This window comes from Pan paniscus, chromosome 1, assembly GCF_029289425.2.
Source record: "Pan paniscus chromosome 1, NHGRI_mPanPan1-v2.0_pri, whole genome shotgun sequence".
Classification (NCBI taxonomy): domain Eukaryota; kingdom Metazoa; phylum Chordata; class Mammalia; order Primates; family Hominidae; genus Pan; species Pan paniscus.
In genome coordinates, this window is record NC_073249.2 from 17,924,654 (window position 1) to 17,950,193 (window position 25,540).

At 41.6% G+C, this 25,540-nt stretch overlaps 1 protein-coding gene across 1 annotated transcript in view; it reads right to left on the reverse strand.

The window, feature by feature from the left end:
- Positions 1-477: 477 nt before the first annotated feature.
- Positions 478-25,540, reverse strand: part of GNPAT (glyceronephosphate O-acyltransferase) — a 36,611-nt gene continuing 11,548 nt past the window's right edge. Inside the window, exons 3-16 of the mRNA XM_003824473.6 lie at positions 17,598-17,774; positions 15,427-15,556; positions 12,867-12,994; positions 12,500-12,575; positions 12,122-12,273; positions 11,881-12,011; positions 10,385-10,608; positions 7,270-7,512; positions 5,879-5,958; positions 4,196-4,336; positions 2,938-3,037; positions 2,760-2,853; positions 2,079-2,140; positions 478-776 (exon numbers count right to left, since the gene is read on the reverse strand). Of these exons, the coding sequence (XP_003824521.2) occupies positions 733-776; positions 2,079-2,140; positions 2,760-2,853; positions 2,938-3,037; positions 4,196-4,336; positions 5,879-5,958; positions 7,270-7,512; positions 10,385-10,608; positions 11,881-12,011; positions 12,122-12,273; positions 12,500-12,575; positions 12,867-12,994; positions 15,427-15,556; positions 17,598-17,774 (1,782 nt within the window). The 3' untranslated portion in view covers positions 478-732. The remainder of the gene's footprint in view (positions 777-2,078; positions 2,141-2,759; positions 2,854-2,937; positions 3,038-4,195; positions 4,337-5,878; positions 5,959-7,269; positions 7,513-10,384; positions 10,609-11,880; positions 12,012-12,121; positions 12,274-12,499; positions 12,576-12,866; positions 12,995-15,426; positions 15,557-17,597; positions 17,775-25,540) is intronic.

Below are 25,540 nucleotides of genomic sequence, written 5' to 3' on the forward strand. Positions count from 1 at the left end.
CACTGCACTCCACTGTCCCTTCCTCCGTCACTCCAACCCTGCCACTCTAGGGGCTGGCTCCTGCTCAATCCAGTTCTCAGCTTACATGTCACTTCCAGAGGTGGCTACTTGCCAAGGTTTCTGGTGTTACCTACTTACTCTAAATTTCTCTTCTCTTGAATTCTTACACATATTTATGGTGCATCACACAGCATCTTTTTGTTGCACATACTTGACTAATTCATTTTTGTTAATTAAGGCCCTAGGGTGGCCAACATTTAAAGTAAGCTAGCTAATTTATTAAATATCTCTTTCAAATTTGTACTTGTTTGAGGCAACTTTAATTAAAGCAAGCTACAAGTAACGTAGATATGCCCTTTTCATTTTCTTTTAATATCCAGAGCTTTCAGTGTTGTCATACTTTAATTCAAAAGTCAACATAAAAGTTTAATACATATAGTAAGCTGAAAAGTGTTAGTGAAATGAGCTGAGCTTTGCTTTTCCAAACATGTTTCCAAAAGTTTATTTTAAAACACACACATAGTGTCAGATACAAACGCCTTTTAACCACTGTGGTGGGGAAGAGTAAACTGATTGCTTCCAATGATCATCTCTTCCCTCTGCGTCCACTGTTCTCAGAGCCTCAGGGAGTATGAGAGGATGTGTCTCTTCCTTTACTTCCCTGTTTGTTGTAATGAGTCCTTCGATGAGAGTAATTACGTGACCGAATTTTCCATAACTATTTGTTGATTATTAAAGTTTTGCAGTGGCTGGTTTTCCTATTGGTGTCTTACAACCTAAGATGAAAAAAGAGAAGCAGCTCATGAAATGATGCTGATTTTGCCCTTCCTCATACAGCTGTTCCTTGGGCGACTGTCCAGGGGAGAAGCTGGAGACTTGTGCAGAGCTTCACAGGCTGGCCAGTACCCATGGGGACGCCAGCCCCCTCCACAAGGGAAGCGGTAGATGTTCCAAGAGGTGACAGCATGGCCAGAGCCACAGGGCCAGGGCCAGGAGTTGAACCCCGTCATGTTTTCTGAACTCCAGTCCAGTATGTTCACGCTCACATCACATCTGCTTTCCGTGATTAAGTAATTGATTCCGTCACCCTCACAGGGCGAGGTGTTTGTGGTTGTTTTAGGTATATGCACCTCTTCAGACATGATATAAATAGAAGACTGGGATTTCGACCTACATATTTTTTTCTACAAGGTCTAGTACTTCCGCCTTCCCGATATGCAACAACTACCCCACTGCCCTTCTACCCTTTTCTTCAACCATTCTCCTTTTCCGTATGCCCCATTCTGGTCTTCCGCAAATCCCAACAGACATTTATCTAAAGCTCTTCCATGCAGGTTTGACGAGGTACTGAATTAAGATTAGGTACAAAAACAGTACTTGGAAGACGATCCACTCAAGGACATCATGCTATTCAATATAATCAGCAGATTATTTTTTCCAAATGTTAACACCCTCCTTTCTAAAATGGCCGCATCATTGCTAGGAAAAGTGTTCTTGACCCCCTCTGATTGCACCTCTGTTTATGTCAACACTCAAGGACTCTTATGTCAAGGAAGACAACACTCAAGGACTCTTTTTGGACTAGACTATTTCTTCATAGCTGATAGGCTCTAGAGAAGAGTAAGGGTTGGATTATTCTCCCAAGGATGTGCTATCAGCCCTAATTCTGAGTTCAGAAAGTCTACATGATAGAGACACTGACACTAATCTCTCACTTGGGAAAGAAGCAATGCAAGACAGACAGTGAGAGCATCAAACAAAGAGTGGAGATGAGGTACTCTCTCTGAGGCAAGGATGTGAAGGGTCTGGGCCTCTGGCTGAGATCAGTCATGTTAGGGACTGACTCTTTCTACTGTGTAAGACTGCTTCTTTTATGCCTGCTGTGTTTTGTTAATTTTCTTTGTGCTTTCTCGTTAGCTTCCTTGAGAAAATTCCAGACTGCATAAGTAATTCCCTTTTATGTTAGAACTCTACTACTTACTGATCATTTTGATAAAGTATTTGGTGCCACAGTATACTTTCTTATTTTAATTCATCAACAAAATGTGAAAACTCGTATTTTATTAAATTGCACTTACCAAGCATTTCTTCTAATTTGGTTGTGGCAGGTTCATTCACATTAAATATACAGTTATTATTTCTAGGAGAAAATAATAAGCTTTATTATTACATAAACTCTGGGGAAAAGACAACTTTTATATTTTGTTCCTGACGGTAGCTATTGTAAGACTACTTTTCAATTGCCTTCCTCAAGGCTGGGCCTAAGTAGTCAAAAGGCCTCAGGCTCCTGTCCCACCTCCTGGCTTCTTGCTTCATTCTTCTGACCACATAAGAGACATGACTGCCAGAGTTTACTATTAAGCTTTATCACTGTTAAATTCAACCACTTAGAAGAACATACATCTATATGTTTATATATACATATACAGGTATGTATCTATATATGTATTACGTGTCTACACTCATATGCCCACTACACTCCCGAAAATCTTTCTTGTAATTATAAATTTCAACATTAAGTCAAAGCAAAAATATTGGCCTAAAGTTATTTCTTTCTTTCTTTCAGTTGCATTTCTATTCATAACCACATACAATTTTCAGGATAACTCACACTGACTTAACTAATTAGAGGATGGATAAGGAAAGTAGAATATAGCATTTCCTAGATCATCCATTTCTATGTCTCTCTGGATTTTGAGCTCAAATGTCATTCATTTCCTTGTTGCTTGAGCACTCATGGGATCTTGTACAGTACTTACATCTTCTTCTTCTCCACTACTCCGAGCCTCACACAGGCTGCTAAGGCGTTTTTCTGCACATCAGAAGATAATACATCATAACACTGAGAGGTACCTAAAATTGGGGGTGAGGAAGAGTTAGTTGACCAGTTTCTATTCTCAACTAAAAGAAATCAGCACCCACAGAGCAGTGACTGACCTTGATCGAGAAGCTGACTTGTGAATTTTCTGACTGCAGCCAAGTACTGTTCCTCACTGAAGTGGTCCTCTTCTTCACTCAAAAGGTACTTGCAAATTATCTGATTTTAAGAGGAAGGATGAGGGGAACAGAAAGAGAAAAAGGATAGTCAAGTTCAATAGAATAGTAAATAACTTTACATTGCCCCTCTTAAGAGAAGGATATATCACAAGAGAGCAGCATAAAGACCCTCCAAGGAATGAGCCCAGAAAAACCAAAGAATTTTTAGGGCATCTCCTTTGAGTTTACATTTTACAATTAGAAAAAGATTTAAAATAATAATGACATTTATTAAAGTATAATTTCTCACTTCAAGGGGTACAAGTTAATTACCATCAGCTTCGTATCTCTTATGCTACTTGGGAAGAGAGGGGTCAGATTTTAATAACTTTGCTTTTTTTCTCTAAATACACCTAACAAAGTACCATGCCCTAAAATACTTGATGATTTCTACTGTAGAACAGTGATTAAGGGTAGAACTAGCATTTATCAAATGCTCAGTAAGTGCTAGACTTTGTGCAAGGAGGCTGAATGAGTTATTTCACGGACCACAGGCACCAGGAAGTGGGTCCAGGTGCCCAGAGCCAGTGCACGTATTATATGAACAGAGCCGAGTCACAGCATCCTCTTCTCTCAAGCATGTGGAAGTCCTTCCTACAGTTTATGTTTCAGACTCTTTCTCTCCCGTTGAGTCCTGCCACAATTCCTGCTGGGCAACATACCATCCCATCTCTCTAACTACTCCCAAGAGCTCTGACAAACGCTTTCAGAACTTGCACTTGAACTTTTTCTTTCCAACATAAACATCTGGTAATCTGTAACTGACTTTATGTATCACTCAAGTCTTGCCTTTACTGAGTGCCTGATATATATCAAACCTCGAGGTTACATACTGACTGACATGAAGGCCTCGTTAAGACATGAGACACAGTATGACAGATGATGCGTGGGTGTAACTGTGGTCCTGTGAATACTGTGACCATGGCATCACTAAGCTGTTGTCCTCTTGGGTCTGTAATGAACCAAGCTTCCTCCTGAATGCGGGGAGCAAGGTCTCACTGGTGAGGTGAAATCACTGATAGTATTAATCACTCTCTCTCCTTCTTCCATTTGCCTGGGGAAGATACCTGCCCTTCAGACTGGAAATAAGCACAGGGTGAGAACGTCTTATTATATTTGATATGGGGGGCATGAAGGAGAACGTGCCAAATTTACATACCTGATAGCTTTCCACAAAAGGTTTGAAGAGTCCTACTAAAAATTCTAACACAGTATTTCCTTTCTCTGTAACTAGGATGTCTTTCATAGTCACTTGTATGGCTTCACTTTTACAAAGCAGGTAACAACCTTCTTCAAAGTCCTAGAAGGGAAGAGGAAGCCATAATGTTCATCTAGGTTAATGGGTATAGTGCCCATCTGAATACATGTACCCCTCATCTAGGTTAATGCATACGCTGCCTATCTGAATATATGCAGCCGCATGCCCTCAGACAACAGAATACCAGCTATTTCCCCAACTTCCAGAACAATTCTGGTTGTGAGATAGTAGCCAGAGAAGCATCTGCTCTACATTCAAAATGTTTTCAAACACAACATTTCTGAGCCTTACAAATCACAACCTGGGTGATGGATTTTCTTTTACTTTGCAGAACCACTCCTTAATTTAAATAGGAAATACATACAGCAAGTCCTAAAAATATTTAGAATTATGCTATGGTTAAAAATTTCTGGCTGGGCGCGGTGGCTCACGCCTGTAATCCCAGCACTTTGAGAGGCTGAGGCGGGCGGATCATGAAGTCAGGAGATCGAGACCATCCTGGCTAACACAGTGAAACCCCGTCTCTACTAAAAATACAAAAAATTAGCCGGGCGTAGTGGCGGGCGCCTGTAGTCCCTGCTACTTGGGAGGCTGAGGCAGGAGAATGGAGTGAACCCGGGAGGCAGAGCTTGCAGTGAGCTGAGATCGTGCCACTGCACTCTAGCCTGAGCAACAGAGCCAGACTCCACCTCAAAAAAAAAAAAAAAAAAAAAAAAAAAGTTTCCAACACTCCTGTTCCACTCCCTACAGAATCAAACCTCTTATCCTTAAAGCACACAAACACCTAACATGCCTCTCATCTACTGTCACTTCCCACTTCAACCAAGCAGCAGTCCAGCTCTGCGAGCCTGATGATCCCTCAGCTGTCTAGACCAGGCAAGACCAGCACTCACTACTCTCAAAGTAAAAGGCACTTGCCTGGGTGACTCATTCTAACAACTTGCTAACAGGAAAATGTGTGCTGATTTTGTTGTGTTTGGTTTCTTTTTTTTTTTTTTTTTTGAGACGGAGTCTTCCTCTTGTCACCAGGCTGGAGTGCAGTGGCACAATCTTGGCTCACAGCAACCTCCACCTCCTGGGTTCAAGTGATTCTCCTGCCTCAGCCTCAGCCTCCTGAGTAGCTGGGACTACAGGCATGCGCCACCACGCCCAGCTAATTTTTGTATTTTTAGTACAGACGGGGTTTCACCATGTTGGCCAGGATGGTCTCGATCTCTTGACCTCGTGATCCGCCTGCCTCGGCCTCCCAAAGTGCTGGGATTACAGGCATGAGCCACTGCGCCCAGCTGTGTGCTGATTTTTAAACGTTTACTAAAATAAAGTTAGTTTAGTTGTAATGGCCACACTGATAGTTCAAAGAATGACTCTCCTCTCACCATATAATCCCTAAGTTATTAATTAAACTTGATCAAGAATCAACTAGAGTCTGCTGAACTGTGAGCGCCCCAGTTTCTCTTGAAGTCTGCCCCACTTTGCCTTGAAGAAAGGGATGGCACACTGCCTGAGACACATCTGTGAATTCACCCCTAACATTTCTAGAACTCACACTGCAAACATACTTGCTCTTTGTTGTAAGCACTTTACCTTTAGTGTGTTTCCTGGAAGGAAGATGAACTCATCTGCAAAAACATCACGTAGGAAGCGAAAGCAACTGTAGACATCCTCTGGAAATAAATTCATCATGTAAAATTACAACATTGCCCTTTAAACTTTAAGGGAGTACCAGGAAGTCCTTACTATCACAAAATGTATTTCAAAGGCATATTTTATTCATGTAACAGGGACAAGAATTAAGTCCCCTGAGGGAAGCTAAATTAAACCCAAATCTTACCCACAGAGCAAACTACGGTCTAGTATAGTTTGTTTTTTGTTTTTTGAGATGGAGTCTCGCTCTGTCACCCAGGCTGGAGTGCAATGGCGCAATCTTGGCTCACTGCAACCTCCGTCTCCTGGGGTCAAGCGATTCTCCAGCCTCAGCCTCCCAAGTAGCTGGGATTACAGGCACCCGCCGCCATGCCCAGCTAATTTTTGTATTTTAATAGAGACAGGGTTTCACCATGTTGGTCAGGCTGGACTCGAACTCCTGACATCGTGATCCTCCTACCTCGGCCTACCAAAGTGCTGGGATTACAGGCGTGAGCCACTGCGCCCGGCCCTAGCATAGTTTTTAAATGATTGACTCTAACCTACAACCAGGCTTCTACTCAGCGAGACATCACAGTCCTTAGAGGCCAGGATGCTTCATTTTTCCCTACCCCATGGCTCCCTAGTAGGGAAGGAAAGGTACTGATTTCTTAATTTCCCTCTATATTCATATTTCCTGGTATCTTTATTATATCTGTAGCACTTTTCCTTAGAATCACTGTGGAGCTTTGAAAAGCCAAAACCAAAACCAAAACCAAACACCAATGGCTGGCCCATACCCCAGGTCAACTGAAGAAACTTTGGGGTGGGGCTCACTCCCCTAGTAATTCTAACATGGGGCCTTGACAGAACCCCCTGGCCTTGACTACAGGCTCCTGTGAACATGACGTGTACTGTACTCATTTTTATACTCCTGATGCAATTATAACAAGACCGTGCATCTCGGGAGTACTCATCTACTGCTGACTGCTCATCTGCCCACCTGCCTTTGCTGGATCAGGGGGCTGGCACAGCCAAAACAGTGCCGCAGACCAGGAAGTGGAGAACTGTACTCAAACGCCAGATCCTTCTCTCAGTAATTATGCAACTTTCTAGGCCTCATTTTCCATATTTATAAAAGGAAAGGTTTAGATTATTTCCAGGTCCTCCCAATTCCAAAATTCGAAGCAGATGAACAAGTATTTGGGGAACAAAGCTAAGTTTTTCTCAGCGATAGGCCTGCTCTTCACCGGCGTGAGGCTGAACATTACAAGGCTTCAAATGTGGCTCCCTAAATGGAATGGAATGGCCAGACCTCTTCTAAAAGTCAAGATTGCATTCCTGAAAATTACCTTTCCTGAACCCTGGTGTCATCTGCAATGCTATCGCTACTAAGGACGGGCGCACAAAAATGTTGAGCAGCTGGTTCCTATAAGCTGAGCACATGAGGAGAGTGATGTGCTGGAACATAAGCCCATCAACCATTTCCGAGTCTCCGGAGTCCACTTTCAGAATCACCTGGTCTTTGACAAGGCTGGCAATGTTGGAATGCAGAAGAATGCTGGCCGGGACAACTTCTTCAGCAGGTTTATTATCTACACACAAAGACAATTCGTTCAAACAAGATGGGTCACTGCAGGGAGTCTTAGGCCTAGCGTGCATTAACGTTATTAATGGTAACGTGACAGATGCTCATTTTCAAGTGACAGGTTTTACTGTCTACCAATTACGGTAATGATACCAAATGTGAAGAAAAATTTAAAAGTACTATTTCATAAATCAATTCTTTCTCTCTCTCTAAGGACATGTAACATACTTTCTTACCCCCAAAATTTGTCAGCCATTCTGAAAGGCACATCAGTTTCTACTCTGAAAATGAACACCACTTCTGTGTACTTCAGGAACCAAGGGAATCTAAAGTTTTCTAACAGCAAGTTACATAACTGGAAAGTCACATGCACGGGAATGTAAGAATACTAAGAAAAAGGCCCATGATTAGTGTATGAATACATTAAAACATACAACACACACACACATGCACACACACCCCTTGCTTAGACCCATACCAAAATGGTAAAAATATCACTTTGCAGTTTTCCCCAAATCAAAGATAACTAAAGAGGCAGCTCCATGGCAGTTGGTAGCTTATCACCTGACATATTGGCCTGCAGACAGCTGCCAGGCAGGTAGAATTACAGAAGCATAATGAAGAGATGGTGATATTTAACAAATATTCTCAGCACGGAAAATTATTCTACAGTTAACCTGAGCCAAAGAGCTGGCTGGCAGTGGCACACTGCTCAAGTTGGGTGGCAAGTTCTGCTACTGCTTCAAGGCAGGGACAAGTGAGAGGTATGGCTTCCTCCTGGACTTGATCACATTCATTCTTGAACAACTTGCCTTGTCTCAGCTTGCTCAATTGAATAATATTTTATGTGAAATGATCATAAAAAGCTTGAGATATGAACATGCTTAGGAATGTGGGGTAATCTGCATAAAAAAAGAAAAAAGGAACAGAACTGTAGTGACACTGAACAGATACTCTTAGTTATGGATTAGTTATGGCATTTATCCCATCCTGAAAAAGCAAAACACTTTAGAAAAACAAGTACCTATGTTTTCATATGTTCCTGGGCCAAACAATGATGGGTTTGAGCCCTTTTAGCTATTTCTCATGACATCCAACACTTGCTACTTGTATCATAATTAACACATCCTTTGCCTCCTACCAGACCCAGCCCATCACAGCACTGAGAACAGGTGTCTGATTTGTCTCTCTTGGTGACTGGCATTTTTGTCAGTAAATCCTCCTCATCTCTTGGCTGTGCCCTGAGTGCCTCCACTGCTGCGGCTCAGGCATCTCAGGCATCCTGCATTTCTCATTGGGACAGAGCAGCCTCCTAACTTGTTTCTATACCTCCAGTCTTCTGATGGTGGATGGTGGGGAGGAGGCGGGGAGGTCCATCTTTATTTTCCATCTACCCACCACCCCATCTGGGCCAACACTTTAACATCACTGATGAATCTCTGGGGCCCAAGCCTCCCATCTTGCATTCCTCATCCCTGCCTTGGCGAGGATCCTCTCCTGGTCTTCCTGAAGGGTTCAAAAGTCGCTTCTGTGAAGTCTTCCTGAGTATGGTCCCTTTCCTCTGCAGCACTCTCAGGAACCCTCTGCAGCACTCTCAGGAACCCTCTGCAGCATGCATGTTGCTCCTTGTCTCTGTTCACTGAACCCTCACAACTTGTTTACACATTACCCACCCACCCTGCCCTCTGCAACCCAGGGGAACGTCCAGGATGGGGATGGCATCTTGTTCATCTTCATATCCCTGGTAGTACCCAGCACAGAGGAGGTATTCAGTATTGGGTTGATCAAAGAACAGTAGGTACTTGACTTCAAATAATTATCTGGTCTTTAAAAAAAAACGCATTTCCAACTGTAGCCTGTACAATTTTTTTTTTTTTTTGAGACGGAATCTCGCTCTATCACCCAGGCTGGAGTGCAGTGGTGCAATCTTGGCTCACTGCAATCTCCGCCTCCCAGGTTCAAGCAATTTTCCTGCCTCAGCCTCTCGAGTAGCTGGGATTACAGGTGCACGCCACCATGCCCGGCTAATTTTTGTGTTTTTAGTAGAGACGGAGTTTCACCATGTTGGTCAGGCTGGTCTGGAACTGCTGACCTCGTGATCCGCCTGCCTCAGCCTCCCAAAGTGCTGGGATTACAGGTGTGAGCCACGACGCCCGGCCTTTTTTTTTTTTTTGGAGATGGGGTCTCACTATGTTACTGAGGCTGGTCTCGAACTCCTGGGCTCAAGTGATCCTCCCACCTCAGCCTCCCAAGTAGCTCGGATTATAGGTGTGTACCACCATGCCTGGCTAGGATTCATGACTTTATTTTCCACTGTACTAGGTGCCAAGGAAATGGTATTCTAGTCCTCAAGATATTTAGAGTCTCGTAGTGGGAAATGACATGTAAACAATTATTCTCAAATAATCAACGTGCTGTGTTCACTGTGTCCTATAGTGATAAAAACAGATTTGGTGTCCTTTCTCTTTTTCTTTCTTTTTTGAGACAGAGTCTCGCTCTGTTGCCTAGCTGGAGTGCAGTGGCACAATCTCGGCTCACTGCAAGCTCCGCCTCCTGGGTTCACGCCATTCTCCTGCCTCAGCCTCCCGAGTAGCTGGGACTACAGGCGCCTACCACCATGCCTGGTTAATTTTTTCTATTTTTTAGTAGAGACGGGGTTTCACCGTGTTAGCCAGTATGGTCTCAATCTCCTGACCTCGTGATCCACCCGCCTCGGCCTCCCAAAGTGCTGGGATTACAGGTGTGAACCACCGCGCCCGGCCTGTCCTTTCTCTTTCTGAGCAATCCTTTGCTCAAGTCCTCTATAGATTTTTCAGGTCCAGGTTTTAACTCTTCCAAATTAAGCAAGCATTCTTAACACATATGTCCTACCTACATACCAGGCCAAATGAGAAACCCTCCAAATGCCTGGGTTAAGCCTTTTAGCCATAAAGTCTTTTCCACCAGAGCATCAAAGTCCATGGATGGCCGGTTCTGAAGCAGAACAGCAACTATTAGGGTCCAGGGGCTCAAAACCATGTTTTCAATTTGCAGAAGCTCCATTTTGTAGGCAACTTCAGTGACAAAGGCATGCATGTCCTCAGACTGTTTCTGAGGAATATATCTAAAAGGAAGAGCACAGAGCAACAAATTACAGTTCTGTTACTTAGACAAATGGGGATGGAAAAAGACTCTAGACGTTTTAGAAGGCTTCTCATACTTTGTGCCAACTGAATTCTCTCAGGTCAGGTGCAAACAGTATTCCTTTGCTTTACTATAGTGTAATCTGACCATACATTTCTGGAATATCCTCTTGAGAGGTGGTAAAAATACTGAAGGGGTCCAGGATCCTATTATTCCTGGTTCCAGGCAAAAAACTTTTGTTGCTTCCTAAATAGGATACATCATTTCTCTGAGAATGGATGCCTGCCCCAGTAGACTAAATTACTATCTTTTCAGAATGCATAGCACGCTGAACATATCTCCATTGTAGAACACACTTATCAGATTATATAATAACTATTTTATACTGAATGGGTGCCATTCAGTTTGTCTGACTTCATGCATGGATTACCAAACTTTGAATAATACAATAAGGCCTACACAGAGCTGGCTGGAGCAGAGATACACACATGACCTAAAAATTGCCACACGGGTGGCTTAATGTGAAAGATGCAGCCAGTGAGGGTGCCCTGTACTAGGTAATAGCCAGCCAAACCAATTTGAGATCTAAAGAGAGAGCCTGTGTCAGGAAAAAAACTAACATAAGCTTCTGTGATGACTAATGTAGCTGCTGGGAAACTGCTAAAGCTACAGATAAGTTACAAATGATGTTGCAGCACATGAGGCCTGGAGGGGCAGATGGTTTGTCTCCCTTACTTGTCCAGGTATATTTCTCCTAATTAAGAAAACTCAAATGTGTATCTGTGTTCTTTATCCTGAAAGAACCTAATATATTTTCTTGCCTAAAAAACTATAACTCTCTTGAGACTAAGGACTCACTCCCATTCATTACCATTATGCAATCCTTTCTAGGGTCAAAAATAATAGTACATACTTTGGCTAGCTTACCAATAGTGCTCAACATTTCCTGCATATATACTTGTTAATAATGGCATTATTTATTCCCACTTTAGTTCCCTTGAGAAACATGATCATTGTCTGATTTTGCATATTTGACATACATATCTCACAGCTTATCTTTTTTTGGGACAAACACATAATTCTTCTTTAATTGAAGGTTTCCACTGATGAAAACGGAATGATAACAGCATTTCTGATCATTTTCTCTGTAATCTTAAGTAAATCAAGAGAAGTGGTCAACTCCAGCATTGCAACTCACACCTTTGGATTTTAATCCTCATTTCTAAGACAGTTATTAAAACACAGGTCACACCTTGGAACCAAGTTATATGAGCTCCGACTCATCCTCCCAGCTGCCAAAGATCGAAGTGACACAGGATCTCCAAAGTACACATGGATGCTTCCAAAATTTTCAGAGAGAATCTTTCTGGCTTTCAGCAACCCCTAATAGTACCATAACAGGGGGGAAGAAAACGAAAAGCAGTAAATTTAGAAATTAGTTGATGTGTCAGTCAGCACATTCTCTCAATTAAGCTAAAATCAAGCTCACGTACAGTTGTAGATTCTTTTGGTTTAGGAACCCCTAGAAGCTCATACACATAAAGAGTTTCTTCCAAGATCTTATCATAACTGATACTAATTGGGACAAGGTAGGTATCAAAAACTTCTCTTTTAAAAAATGGCTCCATCACAATATTCAGAAGACCTGCAAAACCCAGGGAGAAATGCTTCATCAACATATTGAAGAGCAGAGCAAACATGAGCACATAAACAGAAAATACTAAAAGCATATATTATACACTAATCCCGTAAATATCAACAGTTATACATTTACACTTGAAAATAATATCTTGTTAAATAAAGCGTCAAGTTTTTTGTAGCAGCTGATGTCTTTGGGTTTGTATTTTTCCTTTTAATCTGTAGTGACCTACCAAATTTAGGAGTCAATGTCTTGGCAGAGCGGCTTCTTGTCCCTTCGAGGAAAAATTCAACAGGAGCATAACCATTCTTTAAAGAGAAAACAAACAAAACACAAAACCCATTGCCTACTCTCAAAATGATAAATGCTTCTTTTGATTCCTTTTCCCAAGCTCCCTCCCAAGCTTCCTGAACAAACACAGCTTACAGTGAAAATTAAACAAGAGAGTCACACAGATTAAACCAACTGCTGAGGTTATAAGCAGTTCTTGAGGGAAAGCGAAATAGCTAAGTGTTCTATTCAGAAGTTAAGAGTTTAAATGAGCAAACATCAGTGAAGAAAATATGGCTTAAGAGTAGTTGGGAATTATTTGCATTTACCCGTAACATAGTTTTTACATATTCAGAGAATACAGCCCAGTAGAGTTTATTGCCACCAAAGGTACGCCGCATGAAAAAGGCACCCGACATTCGTAGCAGCTCACCAACCATTTTCATTCCCAGGAAGTCTAAAAAAGAGGGGATAATATTTATTTGCAGATCTTGAAATCTTCTATAAAGATCTAAACTTAAACATTCTTATTTTTCATTTATATTTTATTATTTTATTTTATGAGACGGGGTCTTGCTATGTTGGCCAGGCTGGTCGCAAACTTCCTGGCCTCAAGCAGTCCTCCTGCCTTGGCCTCCCAAAGTACTGGGATTACAGGCATAAGCCACTGTGCCTGGCCTAAACTCAAACATTATTAAGAAAGATTTCATAAATGTAAGATACCCCTATGATATTATTATACTTTGACATTAAAATACATAAGAGATACCTAATAGAATTATAGAAAAGAAGGGATTCTGTGGGCCAGGTGCTCACTGGGAGGTTACCTTGTGCTTCTCCATGCACCACTCCCTTTACAAGTAGGCCAGCTAGAGTCAGGGGCAACAGCAGAGCAACATGACAATGTCATGATGTCAATGTCTTTAGTCAGCCATGCTGCTGAGCCTGACAACAGACCAATATGTGCCCTTCATGCTCTGGACAGCCAGGCCAAACCCGCTCTCATCTTTTGCCTACCAGGAAAAAATATCCACCTACTTTTGTTGGAAGAGATTAAATAAGGCAAATCTTGTAAGAAAGGAAGATTGCTACCAGCAGTTTTAAAATAGTCTTTCTCTTCATTTCCCCTAATTTTCAAATAACTTCCTCACAAGTTTGTTCAGATGAAAATGCTTTTAAAGTGCTTAAGTTCTTGGCAGTTTTAACCTTACCATTCACTGCATTTATTAACAAACGTGTATACTTGAATCCTGGCTTTCCTGGCTACCCTAAAAGGCAGTGGATAAACAACTTATATGCCTTAGCAATCCCACTTTTAGGAATCGATCTTACAGGAATAAAAGCACCAATATAAAAATGTATTATGACATTGTTTATAACAGCAAAACTACTAAATTATGAACTATCCACACTGCTGAATATTATATAGCTATTAAAATTAATGTTAGACATGAAGTTGGACCCTTAACTTACACCATATACAAAAATTAACTCAAAAAACCAAAGACCTTAATGTAAGACCTGAAACCATAAAACTCTTAGGATAAAACATAAGGGAAAAGCTTCATGACCTCGGATTTGGCAATGATTTCTTGGATCCGATACCAAAAGCACAGGGAACCAAAGAAACAAATAGATCAATTAGACTACATCAATTAAAAACTTCCATGCATCGAATAACACAATCAACAGAGTGAAAAGGTAACCCATGAAATGGAAGATAATATTTGCAAATCATCTGTCTGATAAGGGGTAAATACCCAGGATGTAGAAACAATTCCTACAACTCAACAAAAAAAGCCCCAAACAACCTAATTAAAAAATAACAGACTTGAATAGACACTTCTCCAAAGATATACAAATGGCCAATAAGCACACAAAAAAGATGCTCAGCATCACTAATCATTAGGGAAATGCAAATCAAAACTACAAGGAGATACCACTTCACACTCATTAAAATTATTATAAAAAATATCAGAAAATAACAGGTGTTGGCAAGGATGTAGAAAAACTGGAACTCTTGCGCACTGTTGGTGGGAATGTAAAATGGTGCAGCTGCTAAGGAAGGCAGTATGGTGGTTCCTCAAAAAATGAAAAAAAATTACCACAAGACCCAGCAATTCCATATATACCATTTTTGTATATATATAAAAAAATGGAAAGCAGGGTCTTGAGCAGATGCATTTCCAACTTCAAAAAGGAAGGAAATTCTGACACATGCTGCAACATGGATGAACCTTGAGGGCATTCTGTTAAGTGAAATATGCCAGTCACGAAAGGACAAGTACTGTATGATTCCACCTATATCAAGTATCTAGAGTAGTTCACAGAGACAGAAAGTAGAATGCTGATTGCCCAGGGTCAGGGGGAGGGTAGAATGGGGAGTGTGTTGAATGGGTACCATTTCAGTTTTGCAGGATGAAGAGTTCTGGAGATGGATGGTGTTGATAGCAGCACAACAATGTAAATGTACTTAATGCCACTGAACTATATTTTTGAAGATGACTTAGATGGTAAATTTGATGTTATATGTATTTTATCACAATTAAAAATAAACTTTAAAAAGTTAGATCTATTTATTGCCTAGAGAGGTAGCCATTAATATATTATCAAATAAAAAAAGGAAAAGGCAGCTAATACCTGTAAGTAGTGCAGTCTCATTTTTTAAGCCTACACCAAAGAACCCTGTGTGCATGAACTCCTGCAGATGTCTGTTCAGGCACGGTAAAGCACAGGACAAAGGACATAACTCAAGTTATTCAGTGCTAGGACTGGAAGAAAGGAGGAGAGGCTATTTTCATCATCATCTTCCAATACCTCAGTACTGCTAGAATATGCCAGTGAACTTTTTAATTTTTACAGTTAAAAAAACAGAAAAACAATACATACCCATTCCTGCTGCTATAACTGGCACAGGCAAATCATAATTGTACAGAAGAAAAGACAACATGAGGAAGTCAATGTAACTTCGATGACTAGGCAGCAGAACAACAGGATGCTCCTGGATGGCTCTTTGTAGCTTGAAAGTAAATGTTACATTTTGAATAATTTCAGTTGTCATGTTATCAAATCACATCTCAAATCAGAAAACGGAAGAATAAGTCTATGTTTAGAGGGAACACCCATCCTCTTTTTCTGCCTTCTTGCCATGCACATAAACGATTTGCTCTGATAAGGTAAAAGTACTGTTTCTAGTTAGACAATTTCACATAATGCAAGAATATTAAAAATGTAAATTTTTATGGATCAGAATAATGATAACAGTGATGATCGCTAACATATATTAGTTGGGCACTATATTAGCATCATTTTATATAGTTATCTTACGTGCTTTGTTTAATACCACATAATTAACAAGGTCTAAGCCTTAGCTTTCTTGTTTGTAAAATGGTCATGCATCCAATAAATGGCAGAGCTGTGAATGGAACCCAAGTCAGTCTGACTTAAAAAGCCAACTGTTAACCACTATATTGAATTGGTTGGTTGTAGTAAGAGAAAACAAAGCTTCTCTTGGAGAGATTAAAAAAAATCTACAAATTCATAGGACAAGGTGAGAAGAATGGTATTTCTCTATGTGCTGGACTCACTGCCAGGGTGAATGGGTGTCATGTGGCTGGGAGGGATAATTTGAGTTTCCAAATATACTCCTCAGGCCATCAATCTCAAGATTCACTGGTATCCATGTGTTATCTGTTTTTTTGAAATCAAAATGTAACAGAGGCCAGGTAATCTGTGATCATCACTTAAGAAATGGCTCACCAACACCCTTGGTCCCAAACACTGTAACATTCTCTGACAGATTCAGGGTATAAGTCAGCAATCTCGAAAACAGTCAGTAGGAAGAAGAAATATTTGACAGGAAAGTAAATGACTGAATTAAAACAAAATATTAAAAGGGATGAGGAGGAAGGCAAGTGAAGTTAAGAGCTTTCCTAGAAGAAAAAAAATATAGAACACAAATAAGTAAAAATACTCTTCATAAGGAAAGCTCTTTATGAAATTAGAAAAGTCATCATTTGGCAATCATTAACATAATAATTAATTCAGGCAAAAATCATCAGTGGGTGCAAAAACGAGTGGGGTAAAGTATGATGCAAAACAGGGTATTTAGCCATTTTCAAAGAGTCTTTTCACAAGATATTCATTAATTATAAAGGGAAAAAATAATAACTTTACAGCAGAGAAACCTGGCAGTCGTAACGATAACCAACTGATGGAAGTGAAACATCTCCAGTAATGAAACTGACAGGCACCATGCACTGCTGACACGACGCACTGAGAAGAATGCTTCGCTTCCGGGGTGTTCCTAGCAAAGGTACACAACCCGAGCCCAATACTGAGATAACACCACTCAAATTCAAACGATTTCACACTTCAAAATAATTAGCCTGTTCTTTAAAAAAAAAAAAATTAGCATGAAACACAAATATAGATACTAAGGAATTATTTTAGATTAAAAGAGTCTAATATGGAAGTGGATACAGAAGAAAGCTGAACACTTTCTAGGATTTCTAGTGCAACACATGAGCTAGGATTTTCTTTAGCTAGACAGGACATGACTGGGACAACTGGTGAAATATGAGTCAGGTCTGTATTACTAGTATTGGATCAATGTTAATTTCCTTATTTTGATACTTGTACCATAAGATAATGCCCTTAATTATAGGAAAAACACAGCAGAGTATTAGGAAAACGATAAAGGAAATGCTGTAAGGGAATCTAGGTGAAGTATATACAGGAATTCTTTGTATTTCTTTTGTAACGTTACTGAATATCTGACATTAAGTTAGTCTATAAGTCTTACTTGACTAAGTTAGTCTGAAGCCTGTAGGTCTGCAGTTAAAAGGAAACAAAAAAACAGAAAACAACCTTCAGAGATGCACATCCTCTTCTGCCTAGACTGGAGGCCTGATGATTAGGCCCTAGGCTTTTGATTGACCAAGTGAGCTGTCCTTGAGTTGATTAAATTGTGAGGGGTTGAAAAAGAGACTGTTTTTTTTTTTTGTTTAATTTTAAGATGAGACTTTTATTTATTTATTTTTTTAACAATCAATACTCACTTTCTGAATACCTTCTTCATTTACACACACCTTCGAGAAAATTTGTTTAAATACTTTGCTCAGGGTGAAGGCACAAAACCGAATGGCTCCAAGACGCAGTTTGTGACTCATTTCATCTAAGATCTCACTCACTTCCTCTCGGAGGACATCCACAGATTGAAGGGATTCCTTGGAAAGCTAAAAGGAAAGGAAAAGCAGGAATAATTTCTAACAACAATAACAAAAAAGTCAGAAAGCTTTACTCAAACCAGTATGACTAGTTCCAAATGGATTAATCTTCTATAACTCAAAGATAGTGTCTTCTTAATTTAAATTGACATAACTTCCCAACACAGTCATAGTAGATAAATGAGCCTATTTAAAGAAGTTTAAAGGCCAGAAATTAAAAGAAAAATGGCTTTCTAGGATAGCATTTTAGAGTGAAGAAAACACTTCACCTTTCCATTTGGTTTGTTAATAAGTTTATATCCAAACTCTAAAATAAGTTGCTGCCCATGGTCTAGTGTCCTAGCAAATAGTGGCTTCTCTCAGTGTATTGCTGCAGCGCTCCACCAGCTGGCTCAATGCTATTACAAGGTAATATACAAGATCACATTGAAATTACTGACTCAGACTACATCAGATCTATCAAGTCACAGGCACACAAAGTCCCAAACTATCAAAGGATAATTAGTGAAATAAAGAATCTCACAATGGAACTTATTTTATTCACATGGCCCTCTAGCTCGTTTGTAAAGAAAATAAAATGTTTGCTGTGTGCTGGGACTATCAAGGGCCTGGAGATGAGCAAGTCAGTTTCTATCCTTGAGGAAGCCCTGATTTGCCCATTTTCATTGTCCCCTAAACAAGCACTTTGAAATGAAGTCTGTAGGATAAGTAATCCTTATGCTTCCCAAAGGAGAGTGCTTTGCTTTAGGATGAGCTCAGAAGCTCAGAGGATAGGTGTTGGCACCCCAATTACATGTAGTGAAGAAGTATCTTACCCTTTTTTTTAATTGAGGTGAAATTCACACACTATAAAATTAATCTTTTTTTTTTTTTGAGACGGAGTTTCGCTCTTGTTGCCCAGGCTGGAGTACAATGGTGCAATCTCGGCTCACTGCAACCTCTGCTTCCCGGGTTCAAGCGACTCTCCTGCCTTAGCCTCCCGAGTAGCTGGGATTACAGGCATGTGCCACCATGCCTGGCTAATTTTGTATTTTTAGTAGAGACGGGGTTTCTCCATGTTGGTCAGGCTGGTCTTGAACTCCCGACCTCAGGTGATCCGCCTGCCTCGGCCTCCCAAATTGCTGGGATTACAGGCGTGAGCCACCACACCCGACCAAATTAATCATTTTAAAGTGATATTCAGTGGTATTTTGTACATTCACAAATGTTGTGCAACCACCATCTCTATCTTGCTGCATATCCTATCTTTTGGGGGGCTCAGTTCAACAGGGAGGAACTGGGATAAACTCTTTCCTCTTACCTGTGTTCCTTTGTTTTACTCAGGTTACCTGAAACAGTGATTGTACCAAAAAAAAAAAAAAGTTTATAAATATAGTCAGAAGAGAACTCATACTGAACGGATTGAAGACTGAATGAACTGTTGAGGAACTAAAGACAGTGGCCACAGAATAATGGGGAAGTTTGAGAAGTAAAGCGATGATATGAATTAAAGCAAAAAATGCTCTCCCTAGATGCAAAAGTCCTGGACCTGTTTTTTTGTTTTTATTAATTAGCATTCCACTTTTAAAAAATTGTGTTGGCTGGGCGTGGTGGCTCACGCCTGTAATCCCAGCACTTTGGGAGGCCGAGGCAGGTGGATCACGAGGTCAGGAGATTGAGACCATCCTGGCTAACACGGTGAAACCCCGTCTCTACTAAAGAATAGAAAAAAAAAAATTAGCCAGGTGTGGTGGTGGGTGCCTATAGTCCCAGCTACTCGGGAGGCTGAGGCAGGAGAATGACGTAAATCTGGGAGGCGGAGCTTGCAGTGAGCCAAGATAGAGCCACTGCCTCCAGCCTGGGCGACAGAGCGAGACTCTGTCTCAAAAAAAAAAAAAAAAAAAAAATTGCATTAAAATACACATAACATAAAATATGCCATTTTAACCATTTTTAAGTATACAGCTCAGTGGTGTTAAAGCCTCGGACCTGTTTATAGACCAAATAGAAGAAGTCCCCTGAGAGAAAGGCTGAAGATAGAGGAAAGGGAGCAGATGCATGCCAGTCTCAGAAGAGGCTGGACGGGATGACTTCCAGACCACAGGGGTGTGGCTAGCTGTGACCAGGAGAGCAGGCGCCTTTTCTCTGAGACTGGACTAAAAGGCACAGATGGAAGAAGGGATCCTGAGGCTGCAGAATGTGGATCTGTATAACTGACCCACTCTCCCAGGAGCAGCCAGACACCTGGTTATGGGAACAGAGAAGGTGAGTTGGCAGATTCCAGGCTGCTTTTTTTCCTGGTCAGTCTGGAAGGAAAGATTGCAAAGGAGAATTAAGGGTTGGTGAAACAGCTACTCAGATAATCCTAACAACAGCTGGACAGGAAGAAAGGGCAGAGGGCAGAACCAAGGGAAAATAGAGGAATCAAGGGACTGGTAAGAGGGATGAATTTCAGGAAACACAGCCATGAAAGGAAGTATAACTGTAAACCTATGGAAATAGTTCAAGCCAGAGATGGTACAGAGCCAAACAAGGGTAATGACAGGTGCTAAAGAGAAGGGCAGGGCAGGGTGATGGTTCAGTTTTGTTTTGGGCAACAGAATGGGTGGTGGGGCCATCCCTGAAATAGACACCACAGCTTAGGGATGGAAGGCAGTAAAGTACAGGGGCTAAGAATTAGTTAGCTATACAGATTCTGAGGTGTATGTGGGACATACAGATTAGATGTCCAGCAGAGAACTGGACAGTTGGAGATAAAAAGTCTGAACCCCAATAATCTAGGAACAGCTAGAGCTATTGACTGGATACCACCAAGCTATAGATGGAAAGTGAAATGATGAGAATGATGGATAAAATGGACCAGGGAGACAGCAGCAGGGAGGTAAGAAGCGTGAAGGTTCAACTCTGAGAAGCACTTATGGGGCAGACAGAAGAACTTATGAAAGAGATCAATGAGGACCATCTAACACGAGATGTCACAGAATAAAACCAGATGTCACAGAAGTCAAGGTAAGATGATCCTGAAGAAGAGAGTGTGTAACAATAAAAGACACAGCAAAAGACAACGTGGAGATGAAGGGTCCCTTGGAGATCCATGGTAACCTTTACTAGATAAGCTTCAGCAATCTGCTAAAATTGGGACCTGAATGGAAAAGGCAGACACCACATGTAGCCCACTCTTCTGAGAAGCAGGAAAAGTAGGGAAAGAGGGAAACGAGACAGAATACATGGCCAAGGGAGGACTTTCCCCTAGATGGAAAATCATCATGCCATCTTGAGCCAGTGGAAAGGGCTGACAGGTAGGAAAGACAATACCCTTGGGAATTAGAACGAAATGAATAGATCAACAACACAGGTGAACAGGCTGGCTTGCTTGAAGGAAATGCTTTCTCCGTGACTGCAGCAGAGCAGAAGACAACTGATCTCTTACTCTATGCAATTAGGCTTTTCATTCGCCCAGCAGATACACCTTCATAGAAACCTAATATAAGACTTAACAGATGAGCAATAGTCTTATAACTAACTCCTCGCTTCATTTTTCTGACTCTTCAGTCTCTTCTCCACATTATAAACTTGAGACATCTCTTAAATGCAAAAGTAATCACATCTTTCCTTGGCTAAGACCCCTTCAATGGCTACTATTGTATTCTGTGAGATAAAGGCAGACTGAGTTAGAAAGGTGGCAGCAGAGGTGGAAATACATAGACAGGAAGAGACATTTAACAGAGAAAATTGGCCGGGCGCAGTGGCTCACGCCTGTAATCCCAGCACTTTGGGAGGCCGAGGCGGGCAGATCACGAGGTCAGGAGATCGAGACCATCCTGGCTAACACAGTGAAACCCCGTCTCTACTAAAAATACAAAAAATTAGCCGGGCGTGGTGGTGGGTGCCTGCAGTCCCAGCTACTTGGGAGGCTGAGGCAGGAGAATGGTGCAAACCTGGGAGGCGGAACTTGCAGTGAACCAAGATCGCGCCACTGCACTCCAGCCTGGGCAACAGAGTGAGACTCCCTCTCAAAAAAAAAAAAAAAGAGATAATTAGCAGTCTTAGTGACTGATAGCGTATGAAAGAAAAGCAAGAAGTTGAAGATGGCATCCAGATTTGTGGTGGTTTGGTCAACCAGTGCTTGGAGGGGCCATTCCTGGAGACAGGGAAAACTGGGTGGGGGTAGGAGGTAATATATCTTAGACACCTGGCTCAGGGGTAGGGGTGGGAGGGGTAAAGAGTTTGACTTATACATCTTGAATTTGAGGTGCTTTGGAATTTCCAAGTGGATATTCTAGTAGACATATAAAAACAGATACATGAAACTCAAAAGAGATCTGGGCTGAAGGAATAGATATTATTTATCTATGTTCTTATTATGTTATTATTTATAATAGGGAGATGTCAGCATAAGGAAAGTACTTAAAATTCTGGCAATTAATAAAACTGCCCAGTGACTGGGTAGAATAAAACCAGAGGCTGGAATAAAATCCTGACGCATTCCATCATTTAAAGAGACAGGCAAAGGAAAAGCCCATAAAAGCAAACGAGGAATGATTAAAAAGACATGGGGCTTAGGGTGATGGTATGGTGTCATGAAAAGAAAGGAGAAAGAGCAAGAGCCAACGACTATTACAGCTTTGAAACAAGTAGAATTTACCCATAAGGAAGTCATTTACAACCTCAGAAAGAGCCATGACAGTGGATGAGAAACTGGATTCCAGCAAGTTGAGTAGTAAATGAAGGGTGAGGAGGTGTGATGGTAAGCATGGACAACATGGCCAATTTTGAGCCAGGTACACTGGCTCACACCTGTAATCCCAGCACTTTAGGAGGCCAAGGCAGGAGGATCACTTGAGGTCAGGAGTTCAAGCTCAGCCTGGGCAACATAGCAGGATCCTGTCTCTACAAAAAATTTTAAAAAACAAAACAAAAAAAGCTGGGCATGGTGGCACATGTCTGGGGTTCAAGCTACTTAGGAGGCTGGGGCAGGAAGATCGCTTGAGCCCAAGAGTTCAAGGTTACAGTGAGCTATGATCACGCCACTGTACTCCAGCCTGGGTGACAGAGAGATCCTGTCTCTAAAGAATAAAATAAAACAAAAAACCCCCCATCAATTTCTTAAAAGAGGAGGAGAGATGTAGAGGTGCGGGAAGAAAGAGATAGTAACTACAGAAGGCATGGGGTTAAAGGATGTAGGTCTATTTAAACTGGGAGAGAAGTAAATATGCTAAATGCTGATGGGAGAAGAGCTAATAAAGAAGTAGTTGAAGAAATAAGAAGGGATAGTCAGGAGAGCAAAGTTCCTGAGGATGAGGGAGAGGGTGGAATTTAGAACAAAGGAATAGGGTAGGGATTAAACTCAAACAGGAGAAGGGATTCCTTCTATTTTAACAGGAGAAAATAATGAGTACTGGATGCAGGTAAATTGGTAGATTTGATCACAGGAAGTTGAGAGAGCACTAACAATAGTTTAAATTTTCTTTGTGGTCGGGGGCAGTGGCTCGAACCTGTAATCCCAGTGCTTTGGGAGGCTGAGGTGGGCAGATTACCTGAGGTCAGGAGTTCAAGACCAGCCTGGTCACCATGGTGAGACCCCATCTCTACTGAAAATACAAAAAATTAGCCAGGCGCAGTGGTGGGTGCCTGTAATCCCAATTACTTGGGAGGCTGAGGCAGGAGAATCGCTTGAACCTGGGAGGCAGAGATTGCAGTGAACCGAGATTGTGCACTGCACTCCAGTCTGGAAGACAGAGGGAGACTCTGTCGCAAAAAAAAAAAAAAAATTTTTTTCAGCCGGACGCAATGGCTCACGCCTATAATCCTAGCACTTTGGGAGGCCAAGGCGGGTGGATCACGAGGTCAGGAGATCGAGACCATCCTGACTAACAAGACGAAACCCTGTCTCTACTAAAAATACAAAAAAAAAATTAGCTGGGCATGGTGGCAGACACCTGTAGTCCCAGCTACTCAGGAGGCTGAGGCAGGAGGATGGTATGAACCCGGGAGGCAGAGCTTGTAGTGAGCCGAGATCGTGGCACTGCCCTCCAGCCTGGGTGACAGAGCGAGACTCCGTCTCAAAAAAAAAAACATTTTTCATTGTGACACTGGAAGAAAAACCATCTGCTGAGAGTAAGAAGAGGAGGCAGGGTTGGAAGTTCAAGGAGAGTGGGGCTGCTAAAACTGTCATTTTGGAGAATGAAAAACAGTTCACTAGGGAAACAGAATTACTGGGGAATATGGAAGGCCCAGTTGTGCTGCCTAATTATGAATTTGTACGATTCCAATCTATCTTAGTTTATGTGATTTTTCTCAGCAGCACAGCCAAGTCAGAGAAACACTGGCCTGCATAAGATCTTTTAAATTGGTAACACTTAACCTGGGTGTGCATTAGAATTATTTGAGGAGCTTTAAAAAAAAGCAGAAGGCTGGGCATGTTGGCTCTGCCGGTAATCCAGCACTTTGGGAGGCCGAGGTGGGCGGATCACCTGAGGTCAGGAGTTTGAGACCACCCTGGCCAACATGGTGAAACCCTGTCTCTACTAAAAATACAAAAATTAGCCAGGTGTGGTGGCAGGCGCCTGTAATCCCAGCTACTCGGGAGAGAGATGCCTGGGTCCTATCCCAGACCAGTTAAATCAGAATCTCTGTAGATGGGACCATGGCCTCATTTTTAAAAATTCACTAATTCAGCAAATATTGATTGAATGTCTACTATGTGTTAGGCACTGGGAATACGGCAGTGAAAAAAGAGACAGGAATTCTTGCCTTCATGGAGTTTACCTCCTAGTAGATAATAATAGTAACTTTTGCAAAAGTGCAAGTGCTTCTATAAGGAAGAACTGCTGTTGTTAGCACCTAATTGATGAGGAAACTTGACTTCACTTATGAAATAGGCCCAACCTGATAAAACTGATAGCTTCTCCAGGATATGTAAGGCCAATAAAAACAAAGGAATAGGAGCACAGCTCATATGTCCAAGGAAAACAGAGAGCAGAGATAAAAATGTTCCCAAGGCCACAAACCTGAATAAACTCCAGTTAAAAGTTAAAAAAGCAAGATCTCTACAGGCCAGCCTTAGAGCATGAGAGGCAAATTTAAAGCTTGACAACTGTCTTTCTTCTTCACTAATTAGAAACCAGAGCAGATTCCAAGAGGTCGGAGAGGAAGTTGCAGAACAAATATGGTATAACTTGAAGTCTGGGGCAATACTCCTAAAGACAAGACTGAAGACATCTCTACTAAAAACTGGAGGTAGGCCGGGTGTGGCGGCTCACGCCTGTAATCCCAGCACTTTGGGAGGCCAAGGAGAGCAGATCACAAGGTCAGGAGATCGAGACCATCCTTGCTAACACGGTGAAACCCCGTCTCTACTAAAAAATACAAAAAATTAGCCGGGCGTGGTGGCAGGTGCCTGTAGTCCCAGCTACTCGGGAGGCTGAGGCAGGAGAATGGCATGAACCCAGGAGGCGGAGCTTGCAGTGAGCCGCGATCGCGACACTGCACTCCAGCCTGGGCAACAGAGTAAGACTCCGTCTCAAAAAAACAAAACAAAACAAAACAAAACAAAACAAAACAAAACAAAAAAACTGGAGGTAACAGGCAAAGTCAGGGAGAGGCCTTAAACATGAACGGAGTCAGTTCTGTCTACGGGGAAGATGAGAGTGAGCCACAATCTACATGAATAAAGGGGCAGTGCCAAATGTTAACATTTGGTAACCAACATCAAGCAAGAATACTGCAATTCTGAATGAGTTCACTCTCCTTACAAAAACACACTAATTGCATGCATGCTTATTTTCCTTTAAGAC